This window comes from Borostomias antarcticus (assembly GCF_949987555.1).
Source record: "Borostomias antarcticus genome assembly, chromosome: 18".
Taxonomy (NCBI): domain Eukaryota; kingdom Metazoa; phylum Chordata; class Actinopteri; order Stomiiformes; family Stomiidae; genus Borostomias; species Borostomias antarcticus.
In genome coordinates, this window is record NC_140251.1 from 24,123,386 (window position 1) to 24,144,314 (window position 20,929).

At 44.0% G+C, this 20,929-nt stretch overlaps 1 protein-coding gene across 1 annotated transcript in view; it reads right to left on the bottom strand.

The window, feature by feature from the left end:
• Positions 1-8,819: 8,819 nt before the first annotated feature.
• Positions 8,820-20,929, bottom strand: part of ptprz1a (protein tyrosine phosphatase receptor type Z1a) — a gene marked incomplete at its 5' end in the record, with an annotated part of 201,377 nt that continues 189,267 nt past the window's right edge. Inside the window, 3 exons of the mRNA XM_084452851.1 lie at positions 8,820-9,777; positions 15,417-15,552; positions 15,687-15,829. Of these exons, the coding sequence (XP_084308977.1) occupies positions 9,637-9,777; positions 15,417-15,552; positions 15,687-15,829 (420 nt within the window). The 3' untranslated portion in view covers positions 8,820-9,636. The remainder of the gene's footprint in view (positions 9,778-15,416; positions 15,553-15,686; positions 15,830-20,929) is intronic.

Here is a 20,929-nt window from a genome sequence, read left to right on the forward strand (position 1 = left end):
AGACCAAGAGCAAGAACCAAGAGCAAGACCCAAGAGCAAGAACCAAGAACAAAGAACAGTACAAAATACATTAAAAGCCAAAGGTAAGATTGTTTTACATTTGTGCATAGTTTTCTGGTTACAACGGCACAACTTTTCAGACCGTTCGCTTATCTTTGCCAAAGTTTGTTGCCAACACAATGCTTTGGCTTTAAGCCCGACCGGGCCGCCGACAGGCCGAAAATAGCAACGCCATGTTCGAGCCTGTTTGCTGAATTTGAACGGAGCCATGTTGTAAATGCAATGTTTCCCGCGTTGCTTTCTCGTGTCAGGCTAATGCCGTTGCGAATCCTAGATATTAAATACAGTGAATAACTGCAACGAGATGTATTTGCGTCCTGTACCGCATGGCTTGTGCTTCATGTTGCCCGCACCGGTGGTCGCCATTTTGTAGCGATCTACTGTTGAATAGTATAGTTGAATTGGTCCTTGTTTTAAATCCAGTGGTCGCCATTTTGTAGCCATTTGCGTAAAGTTACTGTTGAATTGCATAGCTGAATTGGTCATTGTTTTAAATCCAGTTTAACTATTCATGTCTTCCTCTCTGCTTTCCAATAGTGTCCTTATGCTTATGTGTTTAACCTAAGTTCGTTTTTTTGTTTATTGTGCAGAATGTACTGCGTTGTGGAGTTTCTGGAGGAGGGTTCTGTGGCGGCTGTCCCAGTGTCGTGGCTCCGGGAAGAGGTAAGCGACCAATGTGGTTTCTGATAAGAGTGCTGTTTTCCGATTGTACAGGGGAGCAGGTACTAACAGTTATCACTCACAGGGCAACTTGTGTTACTGGACGGAACACAAAAGCAGCCAACGCATTAAGAACAACGTGGAACCAAATCCTGCCTGGAGACTCCACAAAGTTCGCGTGTTTAAGGACTCCAATACTCGTAAGCTGTGTTCATGTACACTGTTAATCATTATTAATTATTCAGAGGAAATAAGATGGTTGAAATGTATTGATTATGGTACTTTCTACACAGCGCTTTATGAAATAGCCAGGGCCATGACGAAGGTGTTTGAGCGGCAGTCGTCAATGGAAGACCAACCAGACACAAGGAAGAGACATCGCAACACACGCTATGACTCCAGTGACGAAGGTAATATAGTTAAGTTAATTCAACAGTCCCTAAAGAGAACTACAACCTAAAGAGTGACTAATCAGAGCTAATGTACTCCTCTAGATGTTCCAGTGACCAGGAAGCGGGTCTGCAGGGGGTCTGACTCCAGTGGCGAAGGTAATATAGTGAAGTTCATTCAACGGTCCCAAAAGAGTACTACTTGAGTTGACTAATCTGAGCTAATCTGATCTTATTTACTCCACTAGATGTTCCAGTGCCCAGGCAGCCGGTCGGCAGAACTCAGGCCAGACCAGCTATGCCAGGTGCCAGAGCCGGAAGGCCTGTCCTGCCAGTTATCAATGCAGGTATACATGCATGCATGTTTATGTTGGTGAAATGGCTATGCATATTTGCACACTGACAGTTAACTCAGGGCTTTCTGAAGACTCATGTACTCAGTTCACTAATTCGCTCATCTCACTACTTGGCAGTAGATGTTCATCGCCCGGGTCCTGTGAGCCCAAGCCCTTCAGCCCTTCAGACGTCCAGGCACGAGCAGCGTGCCTCAGCGATCAGCACCCCGACCAGACCAGGTCAGGGTCTGACATCTCATGTCGAGTTCATTCTTCCCCTTATGCCAGAATCACTACGCCGCCAGCACCATAGTTTCCTACTCATCCCTTTATCCTCTGGTTTTCAGGTAGTTCTCTGATGCCATCGCCTCTGACACCAACAGCTCGAGCAGTGTTGCCCTCCAGTTCTGTGATGTCAACGCCTGTGAGGCCAACGGCTCCATCAGTGTTGCCATCAAGCTCTGGAGATGCTGGTATGCAGAATTTTGTGAACTACTTCATGCTGCATGTAGGGATATACTTTGAGTTGAATATCCATTATGGGACCGTGCAATTACTTATAGCCACATCTGTGTTTAATATCCAGACTTCCAGAGGATGATCTGTCAGCAGCTCTCCAGCGTCATGCAGAGTCTGAGGGAGATGGCACAGTCGATCCAGAGGCTGGAGCAGAGACTGTCCGGCGAGTCTGCAGACAGCCATCGGGGAGCAGTACTGGACGACCTGCACCCTGCTCAAACGGAGGAGGAGCTGCTGGTCTTGGAGGAGCAGCTGAAGGACAAGGAATATCAAAGGAAGATGGTGAGTAACTTCAGGGCAGAACTTTGTTCCTTATTTTTGCAGGGACGTGTTAAGGAAATGTTTAAGTAAATGATTGTCTTTATGTTTTGCAGACACGATATCTGAGTTCAATTGGCGGCAAAGATCTGCCAGATGTGGTCCGGCGGGTGCTGTCAGCCGTAGCGATACACAGAGTGTGGTGTGTGTACAGCGTCCATGGGAAGAGGGGGAAGAAGCCTCTGAAAGAGATGACCCTCTACAATGTCATATTACGTAAGGGATTGTTCATATTTTCGCAAAATAATGCATTGTCTTTGCTTCATGCCATGTGCATTGACACCATTCCATTTTTGGTTAAAAGGTGCAGTTATGGCCTGTAAGCCAAGTACCACTGTGACAGAGGTGTCTGCCCAGCTGCAGGAGACGCTGAAACATGCCCCTGCTCGATGCAAAAAGGTATGTGATGTCAGGCAGTTAATTTTCTCGTATCCAGTGACATGGCACGCTTCCAATGAACGTATGCGACGTGCTTTTACAGCCATTTAATTATGTCCTTAGGCATCTGCTCCAGCCCAGCTGACCTCCCCAGCCCAGCCCCTGACCGCAGCTCCAGCCCTGACCACAGTGGAGTATTCAGATGAGGATGACCTCTTCAGCCCAGACCGATTCAGATGAGGGTGACCTCCAGCCCAGCCCGTCTCCCTAAACCTGCCTTTCCAGCCTGCCAGGATGGATGCCTTTTTTGTAAAAAGTTTTTGTAAATTTTAACTCTTATTTTTTTTGAGGGATACAACGGTCTGTTCCCGGTCTGCCTGCCACAGAATGCGCACTGTTTAATTTTTGTTTTTAGAACTTTTGCAGATAATGGGTTGCTAGCCAGAGCTTGAACATACTTTTTTTTGCTTTTCTGGCTATGCGTAATGTGACAGACCGTAAACCTTATCCTTGTAAATATGTATTCTTTTAATTTGTAATGTACTTTGTGAAATAAAATGTTCTAAACTGTTAATGGTGTTCAGTCTTATATTGGTTTGTAGCATAATGCTTGCTGCTATATCCCCATATAGCATTAATTCGTTTTTGTACTGGTAAATGCTAAATATAGCCAGTGGTCAGGGTTTAGTAAGTAAGTGACCATATTTGCACCGTGCGAAAAAGACGTGCAGACCAAGTCATATAAATACCTGTAAATCTAGTGTCAGCCAAGTGAGTTTATGACGGAGGTTCCTGCCCACGTTTTTTGCACGCGGCCGCACCGTATTTGCACCGTGCGAAAAAGACGTGCAGACCAAGTCATATAAATACCTGTAAATCTAGTGTCAGCCAGGTGAGTTTATAACGGAGGTTCCTGCCCACGTGATCACGTGCGTTCTTTGCACGCGGCCGCAACTTCGGAATGACGTGTCGTTCTTACGTAGCGTCTACTAAACGGCAGATCTCGCGTTTCCGTAAATGGCCGCGTAATTTCCGCACGCGGCGCACACGAATCGTCACCTATATCGGCCGTATGTCGAACGTTTGCGCAACCTGCGTGTGTTAGTAGGGCTGTAAGGTTGTGTATCTAGTTCTCGGCTTTTTACCATCCCAAATAAACCGTGATATCGATTTATCCCATTCTATGAACTGCTTCTGTGGGACCATCACCGGTAAAGACTGGAATAAGTACAATAATCTCGGCAGAAGATTCATTTTAACAATTTCTATTCTTGAGCTAAAATCTAGCGTCAGAGCCGACCATCTCCTCATGTCCTTCTTGATTTCCCGGTTCACGCGGTCATATTTTGTTTCATATAATTTCTTAATTCCTTTTGTGATAGATACTCCTAAATACTGAATTGTTTTTAGATTCCACTTGAGATTATATGCGTCTGGGATTTCCCGTGGCGGGGAGTAGTTTATGGACAGGATCTGAGTTTTCGCAACATTGACCCTGTAACCTGAGTAATGCCCGAAAGATTCTAGCAGGTCCATCAGTTTAGGAAGGCAGACAGAGGGTTGTTCCAAATAAACCAATAAATCATCAGCAAATAACCCAGTTCGATGCTCCTGGCCTCTTATCGTCACCCCTTTGATATCTTCGTTCTGACGAATTGCCTGAACTGAAGGCTCGATAATGAGGGCGAAGAGAGTCGGCGACAAACAGCATCCCTGTCTGGTTGATCTCTCCAACTTGAACCAATTAGTCAAACTACCATTTATTTTTATTCTTGCTATTGGGTCTTGATATAATATTCTAATACACTGAACCGAATTTTGATTGAAGCCAAATTTCTCTAATACTTTATATAAAAACATCCAATTAACACTATCAAAAGCTTTTTCCGCGTCTACACTAACTAAAATAGCACTCTTACCCTTCTTCTGTACTTCCTCGACTACATGTAATGTTCTCCTAATGTTATCCTGTGTCTGGCGTCCTCTGATGAATCCTGTCTGATCCTCGTTTACTAAGTCTGACATAAAGGTCTCAAATCTCTTGGCTACAATGGAAGTGTATATCTTATAATCTATATTCAATACCGACATTGGCCTATAGTTACCGCAATATTCTCTATTTTTACCCTCCTTAGGAATGGCTGAAATGATGATCCTTCCATGAGGGAGGCATCTTCCCATCCTTAAGTGTATAATTAAACGAGGCTAGAAGCAGAGGCTTTAACTCTTGTCTGAAAATTTTATAAAACTCAGACGGGAATCCGTCACTACCTGGTGATTTGTTATTCTTCAATCTATTAATTGCCTCCTCTACCTCCCCTTCTGTGATCTCTGAGTTTAACACACTATTCTGCATTACACCTATACATGGAATATCTAATGTATCCAGAAAAGCACTCATACTTCCTCCATCTGCAGAGATTGGTTGCGTATATAATTTCCTATAATAGTCTTCAAAAACCCTTTCTATCTCCCCTGGCTCGCATTATAGTTTATCGGTGTCCGGGTCTCTTATTTTATGGATTGAATTCAATGTCTGCTGTTTCTTCATTCGTCTAGCCAATGCTCTAGAGCCCCCCTCATAATAGGTCTGTTTCAGGAACCTGCTTTTCTTCTCCACCTCCTCCAACAGAATATCATCTATTTTTTTCCTTACTTCCTTCATCTATTTTAGCGTCGCTGGGTCATTCGTAGTCTTATGTTGTTGTTCCAGGTCTCTTAGTTTTCTAATTTGGTTCTGATATATTTGTACTCTGGCTTTTTTAAGGAGTGCTGTCTGAGCTAGCAATTTCCCTCTAATAACCACCTTCATTGCATCCCATAGGATGGTTAGGACCACTTCTCCATTGTCGTTCTCTTCCCTATAAGTATTTATCTCTTGTTTTATCTTCTCCACCCGTCCCTTGTCGTTTAGTGTCCCCACGTTTAGTCGCCATACTGTATTCCTCCTCCTGTAGCTCAAATTTATCATAATGTAAATTGCACTCTGATCCGATAAATCTGTCACCCCTATCTTACAATCCTCGACCCTGTATCCATCCCCCACATTCATTAAGAAATAATCTATTTGAGAGTAGATCGAGTGCGGGGCAGAGTAGTGAGTGTAATCCCTTTCCAAGTAATCCCTAATCCAACACTATGTTAAAATCCCCTCCACATATCAGAATTCCCTCCGTCTCCACACTTATGATATCAAATAGTGATTAAAAAAATTGCTTCATACTGTCCGATGGAGCATTATACATTAACCAAAGTCACCACTTGGTCCTCCAACTTTCCTTTCACCACTACGTATCTGCCCTCCTTATCGCACACTACTTTATATACCTCGAATTTGGACGAGTTTGATATTAAGATAGCGACTCCTCGCCTGTTGCTCTGCCCAAATGAACTGTCAAATGTATTACTGTAGCCAAATTTCCTTAAGTTTTCATGTTCCACTGTCGACAAGTGCGTTTCTTGTAAGAATATCACCTGCATCTTCTCCTTCCTAAACTTGGCTATGACCTTTCTCCTCTTTACAGGATTATTTAACCCGTAAACATTTAACAACACCACCCTAAGACAATTATGTGACATTCTGTAACTCACCCCTGTAGCCCCGCAAGCCCCATGACACATCCAGTCCTAAATCAGCAACCGCTGTACGAACAATTACTAAACAAAAAACTTGAACTTCCAAAAAAAGAAAGGGGGCTTCTTTACTCTGCCCCATGTCCCTGTTGGAAGGAGAAGGGAGTATCCTCCTGTAGGTAGAGGGCCCTTCCCTAGAGGTAGAAAAAAATCCAAGCGTGGATTCTCTAATCCTTCTAGATGTGTTCAACATTGCATACAACTCCAAATGTCCCGGTCAATATGATTTTAGCCTACAGTACATCCAAGCAAACGAGGTACCGTTGCGAGGGGAAGTTGCCATAGGCCCGCAGTAGGCCATCCTCCGGGCCGAACCCCCAAAAAATAACGCGGGCCTTGCCAAACACCACCAGTGCGCCGCCCACCCCTTTAGTGGGGAAACCTGTCGGGTCTTGCACCAGTGAAAAATAAATAAATGAATGCCCACTGAAACTACGGCCATTTACAGCCAAGTTAGTCAGCGCAGGCCCAGGCCCACCTCCCCTCGTCATCTAGTCCGTTCCTCTCCTATACTCCTGCAGTCGAGCCCTTACTCGTCGCGTCGTGTCACCATCCGTCCCTCCAGCCTGATGCCACTGTGATGCTCCCAGCAGCCTCTCCTCCATCGTGGATCCCGCGGCGCCCTCCTTCACCTGCACCTCCATTCCTCTCTTCCTCATGTTGTGTGCCGCGTCCGTTGCACTGTCGTAGGTCCGGGGTCTGTCAGTCCAGTGGATCCGCATCCTGGTCAAGGGCGTCTGAAAATGAATCCCCTTCTCCTTCAGCACTCTTTTGATCCCCGCGTAGGGCTTGCGTTTCTCCACCACCTCCGTCGCGTAATCATGATCAAACGACAGTTGCTTCCCATTCCACTGGATCCTCTTCTGCCATGCCTTTTTGATTATGCTTTCTTTGGTTTCGAACTGTAGGAAGTTGACCACGATGGATCTGGGCGTTGCCCCCGATGGTGTCTTCCTAGCTAATGCTCTCTGAATCTGCAGGCTGGCTCCGTCCGTTACCGCCAGCTCTTTCTGGAGCAGCTCCTTCACGAAGTCTGTCACTGAATCCCCCTCTGCCTCCTCTGAATCCCCCTCTGCCTCCTCTCAATCCCCCTCTGCCTCCTCTGGCACCCCAAAAATACGCTAATTGTTCCTCCGTGATCTCCCCTCTAAATCAGTCAGTTTCTCCTGCACCGCCTTCTGTTGCCTTAGTGTCGTTATGAGTGCTTCCTTGGCTGCAAATTCCATGTCTCCAGCTCTTCAATTTTTATGCTCCACATATCTGGAACAAACTTCCAGAAAACTGCAGGTCTGCTGCAACTCTTGGTTCTTTTAAAACAAGCCTGAAGACTTTTCTTTTTGCCACTGCTTTCTAAGAGGAGCTATGTTTATCAGTATACTGCACTGTAACTTTTATTCCTATATTCTATTTGTCCTGCTTTTTGTTTAAATATCTATAATGACTTGCTTTTTGTTTTAATGCTTTTAATTTGTCCTGCCTTTTGTTTTAAATGTCTATAATGTCTTGCTTTTTGTTTTAATGCTTTTAATGTCTCATGTAAAGCACCTTGAATTGCCCTGTGGCTGAAATGTGCTATATAAATAAACTTGCCTTGCCTTGCCTTGCCTTGCCTTGCCTTGCCTTGCCTTCAATGCGCTCCTGTGCCTCGATGATGTCTCTCTTTTGATCCTGTATTTCTGTGGCATTAACTTCGAGTTTTCGATTTATGTCCTCCTTAAAACCAGCGAATTCCTTAAATACAGAAAGATTTTCTTTCATTTCTCGCTTGAGTTCGCGTATTTCCTCCCGTATGCTAGCTAGCATCTCTGGCAGCACATGGTCTTGACTCATGGGGCCGCTCCCCTCTCCTCCAGACGCTTTGTCTCGTTCGCCGCCCTCTCGTTCTTTCGACTGCATTTTAATATTCTGACCTCGTCCTTGGTCTATTATTCATCCCCCGCAACTTCTGAAGTCTTAATCGATTGATTCCGTGATTCTCTGGGGTCATTTTATTATCGACCTGGGAGCTCCGCTTTATGCGACCATCTCCCTCAGCTGTCAACCGGAAGTCCCCGAGAAGAATCTTTGAAATACGAAGAGGTGTTTGTATAAGACCCAGTGAATTTTCACCTTCTTATCCAAATCGGATTGTACACATCACCAGCTATATATATAATATATCATTAAAGGACAAGCTGATTACATTCACTTACAACATGTCCTGTATGGCAGTGTTCTATGAAGTACTGTTTCAGAGGTTCAGACATCTCATACTGTAGGTACCTTGTACCTCTGTAGAAATGAAAGAACATATTTGTTCAAATGTGAAAGTCACTATGCAACTTATTGCATTATACTCCATGAGCGTGTATTATCCTCAACCCTAATGGATGTTTCAAAATTGTGAATTCCCTGTAGTTCTAATCACACCAGTAAACACAACACTCAATTATTAGGCTACTATGATGACTACATTCCTCCCAGTTTTATATTCCCCAGAAAAGGGTGAGATGAAGCCCACACAGAATCCATGACCCAAACACGTATCTTATTATTCTGTTTTACAGTTCCCAAAATTGACAGATCAATCTTCTTTTTTCTTGTTTTTCTTCCATTTGTTTAATTGTCTACATAATTATCCAGCAGTATTCATGAGCAGCTAGCTCACTACCCCATTACCCCATGCCTCTTTATTCAGCCTGTTACAAAATGCAGAACACTGTAATATTACAACATTAAAATGCTTCGACTAAGTTATTAGAATGTATCCATACATTGAGAATTGACTAGAAAACTGTAGTAAAATATAAAAATCTAGAAGTATAAATAGAAATTTGGTCCATTGACTTGGGCGCTATAATATTATTTACATATTAGATTATTATGACATGCCCTTACACATTTTGGACTGGAAAAGCAGACCATTGCTACAAACAAAAATAGTATTAACTGAACATATTCAATCGGAAGATGAGTTGCTTGGTTGCTAGAAAAAATAAGCTAACAAAATGTAATTTAACATAAGTTGCATTTTCCCCTTTATTTAGCTTACTGCCAATAAATAGAAAAAAGGTTTTGTAAATTAGTTAGTCAAGCAAACATCTCAAGGTATAGGACAAAAACATCAAAAGTTACTACACTTTGTATCAAAGCCATTACAAGTACAAGATGAATATACAAAGGCACACATTACAGGACTGCTGTTTGGTAAACAGCGGTGGAGATCACCATAACCCTGTAAATAATGGAAAATGTAAATGATTCACAAAGAAGGAAACGGGGGAAAAAGGCCAAGCGCTGTTGCTCTATTAAAGGGGAACCGGGGATAGTCCATCAATAATGGGTGTTAGGAGTTCTTATTGTGGTTAAACCAGCGACTCAAGACTTTCTGCAGCATCAGGGCCTCCAAGGATGGTACCGTTATTGTCTGAGGATTGTAGCATCTTTTCATCTTCTTGGGTGCCCACCAGGCTCAGAATGGCCTTGTACAGGAAGTGGTACTGCTCCTGAAATAGGACAGAGCAATTTGTGATAAGACAGATATGGAATAAATATGATTGAAAATGTTAACAAACTCTAAGAGGCAGCTCTGCTAAAGGCCTGAGTGTGTAAAACCAAGTGCACAACTGTAGGAGCAGTGACATGTTTTATTAATCATACAAATATTCATATGTATTCATTGTCCCATTAAAATTATTGATTGGAATGCTCAATTTTAGAATGGTGACAGTTGGGTGACAGGTACTGAACTCTTAACAGTTACAAAAGCCAAGAAACACAAAACACTTTTAGTTTCTATGCCCCCAACCTCTGGAACACCCTGCCGGAGTGCCTAAGAAGGGCCAAAACAACGGAGGTCTTCAAGCGAGATCTCAAGACGTACCTCTTCGGCCTAGCCTACAATCACTAGCCAGGACCCTTGAGACACAGAAAGGCAGCCTCCAACCTACCTGTGAATCCTCTGTATACATTGGTGTGAATCCTCTGTATACATTGGTGTATGCTATGCACTGTTATGTATATCAAGTAGTGTACAGAAGCTGGTTGCCCTGAAACAGGCATGTTCTGTTCTAATATCTGTGTTGCTTTTATGGCTCAGCGTGCTACTAACCGTTTTCTGCCTCCCCTCTCCCTAGTGCCTCTTTCTCTCCCTCCTATCTTCTAACCAGGTCCAGTGAATGCCCCACTATCACATGCAGACCACCCTGAGTCCGATAGATACCCCTGTGTCAGCTGTGGATGCCGTAGTATTTAGTTAACACACACACACGTACACACAGACATACACCAGCCCACTTCCGGCTTTAGGCCTGGGCCAAGGCAAACACACACCAGTATTTGCCATGTCTCTCCTATGATGTTTTTAGCCTCTCTTACTCTGAAAATGTAATTTCATGTAATTTATTGCTCTATAAATGTCCATAGCCGGTAGACAAACTTACTCCCGGAGCTTGCTCGATCGCCTTATTAAGAGGGGTCAGGGAATCATTTTTACAGCTCCCATATCTGGCCCCCGGGTGATACTGTTTTTTTGCTTCCCTCTGGAATATGTAGAGGTGGGTCGTATGCCCACCTCCCTCTGTAAAGCGCATTGTGTTGCCTCTGAATGAAATGCGCTATACAAATAAAGCTTTGATTGATTGATTGATTGGTGATTTGAAAATATCCACACATTTTGTAGACTGCCGGCTACAGTTTGAACAGCTCATACACATATTATACATCAACATGTTCCCATGATTCTGCTGATTCTTACAATGTAATTCTCTAAGCTGTGTTTTTGAGCTTTATAGTTTCTGAGCTATGATCATTTGTTTGACAAAAATGCTCACCATTGAAACATATGGCACTCCACTCTAATTTCTGAGCTGCTAATTTTGAATTCATACCCGTTTTATAACTTAATGCCATGCCTAATTTGTAAACTACATGAGAGGGCTCGAAATTAACTTTTTTCCTTAGTGTCCCGCGACTGTCCTAAATTCTACTTTCAACTGTCCCAGACTTAACAAAAATGTTAAAAACATTTGGGTCCAAACAATGAACACAATTGTATATACAATAAACCATTAATACAAATATTAAAATACACATAAAAATACAATTCACACGTAACATCAGTCAGTCTATAGAAACTTGCTAGTGTTCCAGTAATGCAAGGCAAGCATGCAGCATGACTAGTACTCTGATCAGCATGACTAGTACTCTGATCAGCATGACTAGTACTCTTATCAGCATGACTAGAACTCTGATCTGGGTTCACATGCAGCATGACTAGTACTCTTTTATCTGTGTTCACAAAAAGTCAGTGCAGTTTAGTGGTCATGTCCATATTTCTCCTGGATATGCTGTGTCCGGGCACACAAATATGTGTTGCTCATTTTTTACAGTATGCCAGTCTCACCAACACACGCGTTGTTCAGGTGGTGTACGACTCCACCTTCCTGTCTCCACACGCAGTCTGTGAGCAGACAACCGGAGTCGTGTAAAGGTTATTCTTAGAGGGTCTTCAATGTATGCCGTCTCACTGGTATAGAGTGGGTGAACTGATATATCCGGGTTGATGGCTAGTTAGATCTTATATCTTGTTCCCTCTTTAGATCGTAACTTGTCAATAATCTCCCTACGGTCACTCTCAATATGATCTTGTTTCTCAATTATCTCAGGTGTGACTTAATGACTTTGTTTTCATTTCCTGTCATTTCAAAAGTGTACCACAAGGGGTCATCCAGCATGTCATGACGCCTCTGCATCCTGGTCAAAGACCTGGCTTGCTTTTATCTCAGTACGGCCTGTACAGAGGTGTTGTGAACCTCACCCCAAATAGGAATGTCACTCCAGTCATGTAGAGAGATTCAACTGGCTTTAAGGGAACTTTGAACCAAGCCTCACACCCATACAAATAGCTGATGAGAAAGCAGCCACAAACACCCTTCATTTAACGGGGCATCATAATTAGTGGATAGAAAAACAAATTTGTTTAGATGCTTTGTCTTCCCTTTTACATGCAAAACAAGTGAGGTCATGGCACTTCCATCAGCAGTGGAGATTGCTCCAAGATATGTATAACTGTCACAATGCCTCACTACAAATGAACCAAGCTGAATAGGTTGCCTGTCTTCATCTGATCCTAGTAAAGCCATAAACTTTGTTTTATCTTAATTCAGTATCATGCCATATTCATTGCAGTATTCCTCCAGATATCTTAGCTTCTCCATCAGCCTTTCATTCGATGTTGCTAGGATAAGTGTCACCCATTAGCAAGTGTCATCTAAGCTTCAACTAACCTAGCACTACAGTACCTAGCTAGCTGGATGATAAAACTGGCAATACATGCAATGTGCTGAGATAGCCTTATCATCAAATCAAAGCTAGCTACTAACTAGCAATTGGAAATGCAAGGCAGGCTGCTATGAAAAATTGTGATTCATGAAGATGGCAACATGTATCTATCTAGCTGAATGAGGAGCTAGCACTAACGTTACATAGCTGCAGCCACATAAGCTAATGTGAGCTGGCTACAGGTTTGGCTAGGCATTAGTGAGCTAGCTAGAGAGCTATCGTACACAACAGACAGTTGAAAGTAGACAGTTGAAAGTAGAATTCGGGACAATTGTAGGACACTGAGGGAAAAAAAGTGTGGAACTGCAATCGTTATGCTACACTGACTGCTCCGTCTAAATGTTATTTATGTGGAGTGACAAGAATATTGCAGTCCAGAGTGAGAGGAGGCAGTGCCATGGTCACTGCAGCATGTGCGTCAATTGGCTGTTGTGTTGGGGAGAAAAGAGTGTGTCAGTGCGTTAACACGCTTGTATAGGTGTGGACAATGAGTACTGAATTGATATTTTTCTAATTTGAAAACCCAACAATTAAAAGGATTAATTGACACAAACACAAAAAAATCATTTGTAATGATACTAGGGCTGTCAAAAAAATTATATAATTAATTACATGATCTGTAATTAATTAATCGCGATTAATCGCAAATTGATCCTATATCAACTTGTTGTTGGCAAATGCCCCCAAATTAAGATATTTCAATAGACCTTTCTTACCTGTCAATCACACGGAGAATAATAACCAATAAGGTTGCTTGATTTCTTAAGACTGTCATAGAAATTACAACTGGCCTCAAGACTTTTCAGATCTCAGCTTTTGTTCTTAAAACCTATTGATCCAGTCCCCTGCCTTTTGCTATTCTAAACACTTTAAACCTTTGTTCTCTCTCTCTTTTGTAATTCCAAACACCTCCTGAACCTCTGTCTTCTCCACTTCTTTGTAAGGACTGACACCCCTGTCGTGATATCCTCACCAGGACGGGAAGGCCTCACGCCTCAAACTTCCCGTCCTGGCCTAGACCATTGTTCCTTTGTCTATATTCAAAGTGTACCGCGCTTTTCTTTGTATCCCTCGACCACTGTTTGATGTCCGTCACCTTATTATGACGTGTATAGATGGGTCAGCCAACCAAATCTCTGATAGCGTCACATCCTTGTATTGAGCACATATAAGGCTGCGCCAGACGAGCTTTGGCTTCACTTCTTTCTGATGAACCACTCTGTGATTTATCCTGAGGTCCGAGAGGTGAGATCGTATTGTTTTCTTAATAAATCTGACTGAACCTTTTTGTGCGAATCTTGGCAGTTTTTTGACTTAAGATCAGAACTTCTTCAACAAGACCACGCATCTGATGTCCCACAAACAAAGCTTGTCCCACGTTGCATTCGTAGATTAGACATTAGTTTGAAGAAAATGGTTCTTAAAACATACTGTTGTAACATGTTACAAGAAAACAAGCTGTTCGATACTCCATACTGTACCTCCTTCCACACATCAGTTTACAGCAGTGCCGACACAAAAAGCTACATAGCTAGTAATTTAAGTGTGATAATTAATATGTTTAGCATTGATATGATACGTTAGGATAAAAACTGCTTCGATGGTACTGTATGCAAACGACCACGCTCTTATTAACTGTCCCATCTGCAAGTTTTTTAAAAGTAAACTTTCTGTTTAGAAGTTATTATCCGCCTCCTCAAGTTTGTTTGAAAGCAAAGATGCTTTTGCGTGACATACGACGTAGCCAACAGGGTCTTCGCGGCCTCCCTCCCAGAATGCCTTTCGGTCCGGATGAATTCCTGTACCAGCCGCCATTACTCGGATTTTAAAATGTTTTTAAACCGCTTTGATGTTAATATTATTACGTTTTAATACAATTTCATGCCTGATAGTACCACCATAGAATCCCAATATGTGGAAACTTTATCCAAATTACGCCTGTATCTACGAGTTTAGATAGACGATTTAGATAGGCATTTGCTGTGGTGTTTCCATAACAACCTGCCGTCAGCATTAGGATAGGTCGCGCTACCGGCACGCTTGGCACGCGCTTGGGGCTGCCTAGGCAACAAAATAACGAGTTGGGAATCCTCCGTAGGCTAGACCGTCCCATTTCACAAAACGTTTACATCCGGCCTACCTGGCCTGAAGGACGCGACATTCGTAGACCGCATAGGCTGCGACCTAGGTAGGATGCAACCCTTGAATTGGGACAGACCCTTAGATACTTACATTGTACGAATCAGCACAGTTGTGTGAACATTTCGATATACAATATCTGTATGAGCTGTTAAAACTGTAGGCATGGTGACAAGTTAGAAAAAGGGTAAAAATGCAAAATTAACAGCTCAAAAGTTAGAGTCCGGTGCCATATGTTTCAATGGGAAGCACAGTTGCCGAACAAATCGTCATACAGCGAAAACTGTTAGTCACACAGCTTAGATACTTACATTGTACGAATCAGCACAGTTGTGTGAACATTTTGATATATAATATGTGTGTGAGCTGTCAAAATTGTAGGAGTGCCAGCAGTTTACAAAATGTGTGAATATTTTCAAAGCAACTGCTGCCACCACTCTAAAAACATAAAGTTTCTGAACATTCCAAAAGCAGTTTCTAGCCCACCTAATAATACATAACTACAGTACCAGTAGTCTGTGATCATATTATGAATTCTGAATATGATCATAGGCTACTGGTACCATGAATGTTTGAATATGATCACAGACTACTGGTACACTGGCACTGGTACCGGTACGATTGGTCCCCTCTTATTAGTACTACTGGTAGAGTGAGTGCTCACCATGTCAGTGAAGATCCCAGGTCTCATGAGGTTGGTCATCTTGGCCACCTGGAACACGTCCACGGAGCTCTCTGTCTGAAGCTGACGAGACAGGGTCAACAGGGCACAGAAGGTCCCTGCCGTGACACCCCCAGAACTGCTAAACAACATACATGAATAACAGTCAGGTCACATCTGGATGGTTAAGGCAGTAAAATAACTGAGCATCAAACATGCATACTTGTAAATTAAGTAATGAATAAATAAGTGTCAGTTCAGAAGAGGTCTTACTCATCGTTCACCACCATGGGGCCCTCCCTGGAGGCGCTCTCCTCTCGGACCAGGGTGAGCAGCTCAAGCGTGCTGCTGATGGGGCTGTCTGGATTGGGCCAGCGCGGGGTCCGGTAGTGTCTCACCTCCAGAACATAGTCATCCTGTCAACCAGGAAGAGAATGATGTGACTGTGTCTGTTTGAATCCATACAACTGGGGACACATGAGCGGGTAGTTCAGGTGTGTGTGTGGACATATGCATTTGTACTGAACATAATGTGTCCACAGTCACAGGTGGTACAGATGGTGTAGTGTAAACTGTGGAAAATAACAGCTAGTTATTTTTTATTGAGGCATGGAGCATGTTTACTGTCCACGTCATTCACTACCCATATGGAAAAGAAACTGAAAAAACATAAATGAAGTTCCCATTGCCTCCAATAGTAAATGTTTGTTTCATATGTATCGTATGTCTTTTAAGACTTGTATGTCTCATATTATGATTTACTCCTGAAAGTGGGCCTTTTCACAGGTTTTACATGCTACAATCCTACATCCTATCCTGCATCCTACAATATAATGAAGGAAACTCTGACTCCTTTTATCCTCAATGGGTTGGCCAATCCATCTGAACTTGATCATTGGCATAGGCTGGGTCTGACTGAGCTGATTTTTCAATTCTTCTTCTTTGTGTGGGTTTCGATGTTGTGTCCTCTCACCCCCAGGCTCACGGCCGAGGGGCTATCCTTTTACTGGGCTATATATCCGGGCACACCTCCAGGAGACATGTCACCGTTTCCACAACCGTCAGGCCATGCATTCCGTTGGGTGTCCGGTATATCGGACAGTCCTGGATGACGTGGTCTGCTCACTGCTCACTCTGCATTGCTGCAGGAGATCCCGTGCGGCAGGCACAAATGGATGTCTCGACTTGAGATGCCGGGGAGGCTCTGCTGTTGCAGTGAGCCTGTCGTGGAGCAGGTGGTTAGGCTCCATGGCCCAGCAAGCGAGACGTGCTGTGGTTCCTGTGGTTGTTTTTTGAATGATTTTTCACGGTGCCCATCCACATCCATTGTATGACCAAAACGGTGGTAGAGCAATTATCAGACTTTCTCAAAAGTGCTAGTTTTGTCAATGTTTTGATCTGAACCATTGTATATGATCATAAGTAACCTTAAAACAGGGCTAAACATGCATTTTCCCTTTACTACTCCTTTAAAAGGGGGTGATCCCACATCATTAAACAACTATAGGCCCATCTCCAATTTATCTGTTTTATCGAAGGTCCTCGAACGACTGGTAAGTGACCAACTGAAGGAGTTCCTGAGTGCAAATAACATTCTGTCACAGTACCAATCCGGCTTCAGGAAGCAACACAGTACCATCACCGCCTTATTAAAGGTTGTAAATGATATAATTGAGTCACTGGACCTCAAGAACTCTTTTCATTGACCTTTCTAAGGCCTTTGATACTGTCGACCACCACGTTATAAAGAAACGGTTAATCAACATTGGCTTATCTGAGCAGGCTGCTGGATGGTTTTAAAATTACCTCTGGGATAGGACTCAGTCTGTGAAGTTTGAAGGCACCTCCTCTAGCATACTAGGTGTTACCTCAGGTGTCTCACAAGGCTTGTTTTGGGACCTCTTTTATTTACCATTTATGTAAATGACTTGGGTAAAAATGTCGCTGATGCACAGTTTCATTTCTATGCTGATGATACTATCATTTATTGTTGTGGTGCCACCCTTGCTCAGTCTGTCGAGTATCTTCAATCTGCCTTTGACACTGTTCAGTCTCGGCTGTCTGATCTCAAACTTGTGTTGAATTTCTCTAAGACCAAGTTGATGTTGTTCTCTAATACTAGGAATGCAGTCTCTCCCCCGGCTATCTTGACCAGGCAGGGCAGTCCCATTGAACTGGTTTATGAGCACAAATATCTAGGTATTTTAATAGACAATCCTCTCACTTTTAAATCTCATATTGAAAGCCTAGTAAAGAAAGTAAGGCTAAAGCTAGGCTTTTACTTTAGGAACAGGTCTTGCTTTAGTTATGCTGCCAGAAAAAAACTAGTTGAGGCCACATTTCTTCACATTTCCACATTTCCTCTGTTAGACTACGGCGATCTAGTGTACATGCATGCCTCAACCCAATGTCTCCATCGGTTGGACACTGTGTATAACAGTGCCCTGAGGTTCATCACAGGCTGCAGAGCCCTGACCCATCATTGTGGCCTTTATGCTAGAGTTCAGTGGCCATCTCTAGCCTCACGCCGGCTGACCCACTGGCTTATTTTTATTTACAAGGCCATCCTTGGGTTACTCCCCCCTTACCTCTGTAACTACATCACACTCAGAACCAGTACATACGCCCGGCGCTCAAACAACACCATTCAGCTCTGCACCCCCTAAGGTTCTCACCGAGCTCGGAAAGGGAACATGTCTATGTTCCCCGGGTCCTATGTTTCCCAGGTTCTATGCTCCCCGGGTCCTATGTTCCCCCCGAAAAAGGGTCCTATATTCCCCGGGTCCTATGTTACCCCCGAAACGCGAAAGAAAAACGTGATTATGCCATCGCATGTTAATGCCAAAAGGGGCAGTTTATGCACCTATTTTAGAAAGGTAGCATTTTCACCACAATAATCGCAGAATTCTGTGCAAAATAGGCTTGCATGATGCCCGCATTATTTCACATCAAGTTTAAAAAATGTTGCATGTTAACTTGACATGGCCTAGCCTGTGATGCGCAACGCATATCGCCTCAGTAGGCTACCCAAAGCAACTCTGACTATAATGTAGGCTATTCTAGATTGTAAGGCTAGCCTGCTATTGGTTTTATGTCAATGAATGGAGAAGCTGCTTGATGCCTTGGTGAAGTTGACAGTGTCCCAGTCCAAACCCATCCTGCTGTGAGTTGGGATATGGCTCATGAGAGGCGCAAATCCGTTGGGGGAAAAATCTCCATGGAGAGAGGATCCGGTCACAGTAGAAATGATAGTCACTCAACCACTATGCGCTTGAAATAACTGAAGTTTAATTAATAGGCCATCACACACATACTGTAGGCCTATGAAAAAATATAGAAAAGTTATCTAATTTGGTGATATGCCTAACTTCAGAAAATAAAAAAGAATAAAAAAGAGAAGAACTCATTCAACCCTGCATATTCCATTGCATAATCATTGCATTTTGTGTGTGTAAGAAAACAAGAAACGGCACACTTGGCCTCCAGTAGAGTGGCCGAGTGAGGCGATATGAATCTGCATCACAGTCTGATCCATGTCAAGTTTATGCAACATTTTTTAAACTTGATGTGAAAAAATGTGCGCATATTTTGCACGGAATTCTGCGATTATTGCGGTGAAAATGCAACCTTTCTAAAATAGGCGCATAATCTGCCCCTTTTGGCATTAAAGGGCAATGCTCGTTTTTGACATCCCCACTTGCTCCAGCACGCATGCGCACAGGCCAGCGCGCAGACTGGCTATTCTCCGGCTCACATTCTCTGCGCTACGATCGGATTGTTGCTGACGAATGAAGACGACAATATTCTCGGCACCAACAACGATCGTAGCGCAGAGAATGTGAGCCGGAGAATAGCCAGTCTGCGCGCTGGCCTGTGCGCATGTGTGCTGAGCAAGTGGGGAAAGGCGTGTAAAGATCATATTACAGAGGCTAAAGACCCCGTATTTGAAAACCACTACAATGCCTCGCGTTGAGGAATCTCAACTGTCGATTCATCCAATCTGATTGATGAAAACAACCGTTTAGCGGCCGAAAATAGATTTTGAGAAACTGCATTCTCGTTGCCCCGTCCACCGTCATTACATGGATATACTGGCTTGCGCTGGATTTTAAATTTCTTCTACAGGCCTCCGAACTACACCAAAGTGATCTCGGTGAGTCAAACTTCTTATAATATGTCGTAAATAAGGTCCAGGTTGTCAAAAACAAGCATTGCCCTTTAAATCATGCGATGGCATAATCACGTTTATCTTTGCCGTTTCGCGGGGAACATAGGACCCGGGGAACATAGAACCCTTTTTTGGGGGGAACATAGGACCCTTTGGGGAGAACATAGGACCCGGGGAACATAGGACCCGGGGAATATAGGGATGACCCCCTCGGGGGAAAACGCACATTCTGTTCACACATGTTCTCTGCCCCTGTAGCCTGGAACCGTCTGCAATCTAAATTGCAGCTTGCTAAACTGATCTCCATTAGGGCCTTTAAAGGTGCCCTGAAGGATCTGGAGGTAGGTCTGGAGGTAGGTCTGGGGGTAGGTCTGGGTGGAGGTCTGGGTGGAGGTCTGGAGGTAGGTCTGGAGGTAGGTCTGGAGGTAGGTCTGGGTGGAGGTCTGGAGGTAGGTCTGGAGGTAGGTCTGGAGGTAGGTCTGGAGGTAGGTCTGGGGGTAGGTCTGGGGGTAGGTCTGGAGGCAGGTCTGGAGGCAGGTCTGGGGGTAGGTCTGGAGGTAGGTCTGGAGGTAGGTCTGGGGGTAGGTCTGGAGGTAGGTCTGGAGGTAGGTCTGGGTGGAGGTCTGGAGGTAGGTCTGGGGGTAGGTCTGGGGGTAGGTCTGGAGGTAGGTCTGGAGGTAGGTCTGGAGGTAGGTCTGGGGGTAGGTCTGGAGGTAGGTCTGGGGGTAGGTCTGGGGGTAGGTCTGGAGGTAGGTCTGGGGGTAGGTCTGGGTGGAGGATCTGGAGGTAGGTCTGGAGGTAGGTCTGGGGGTAGGTCTGGAGGTAGGTCTGGAGGTAGGTCTGGAGGTAGGTCTGGAGGTAGGTCTGGGGGTAGGTCTGGGTGGAGGATCTGGAGGTAGGTCTGGAGGTAGGTCTGGAGGTAGGTCTGGGTGGAGGTCTGGAGGTAGGTCTGGGGGTAGGTCTGGGGGTAGGTCTGGAGGTAGGTCTGGGGGTAGGTCTGGGTGGAGGATCTGGAGGTAGGTCTGGAGGTAGGTCTGGAGGTAGGTCTGGGGGTAGGTCTGGAGGTAGGTCTGGGGGTAGTGTAGTGATTTAATTTGATTCAGCTCCCCTGCATTTTAATCATGTCATGATATTGTAATCTTGTTCTACATAACCAGCTGCTCATGAGGGATAGTAGATAAAAAGTCACCACCAGATGTAGCCACCGGGAACGGATGTGTAGAGAATGGAATGTCCCCACTGAATCAAGATGCTCTTTTCTCCTTCCTCACCTCCTGCCAAGTAGCCAGGCCCAAAGCAGTCAGAGATATAATGCTGACTCTGCAAAGCACAGAGTACAGCAATAAGG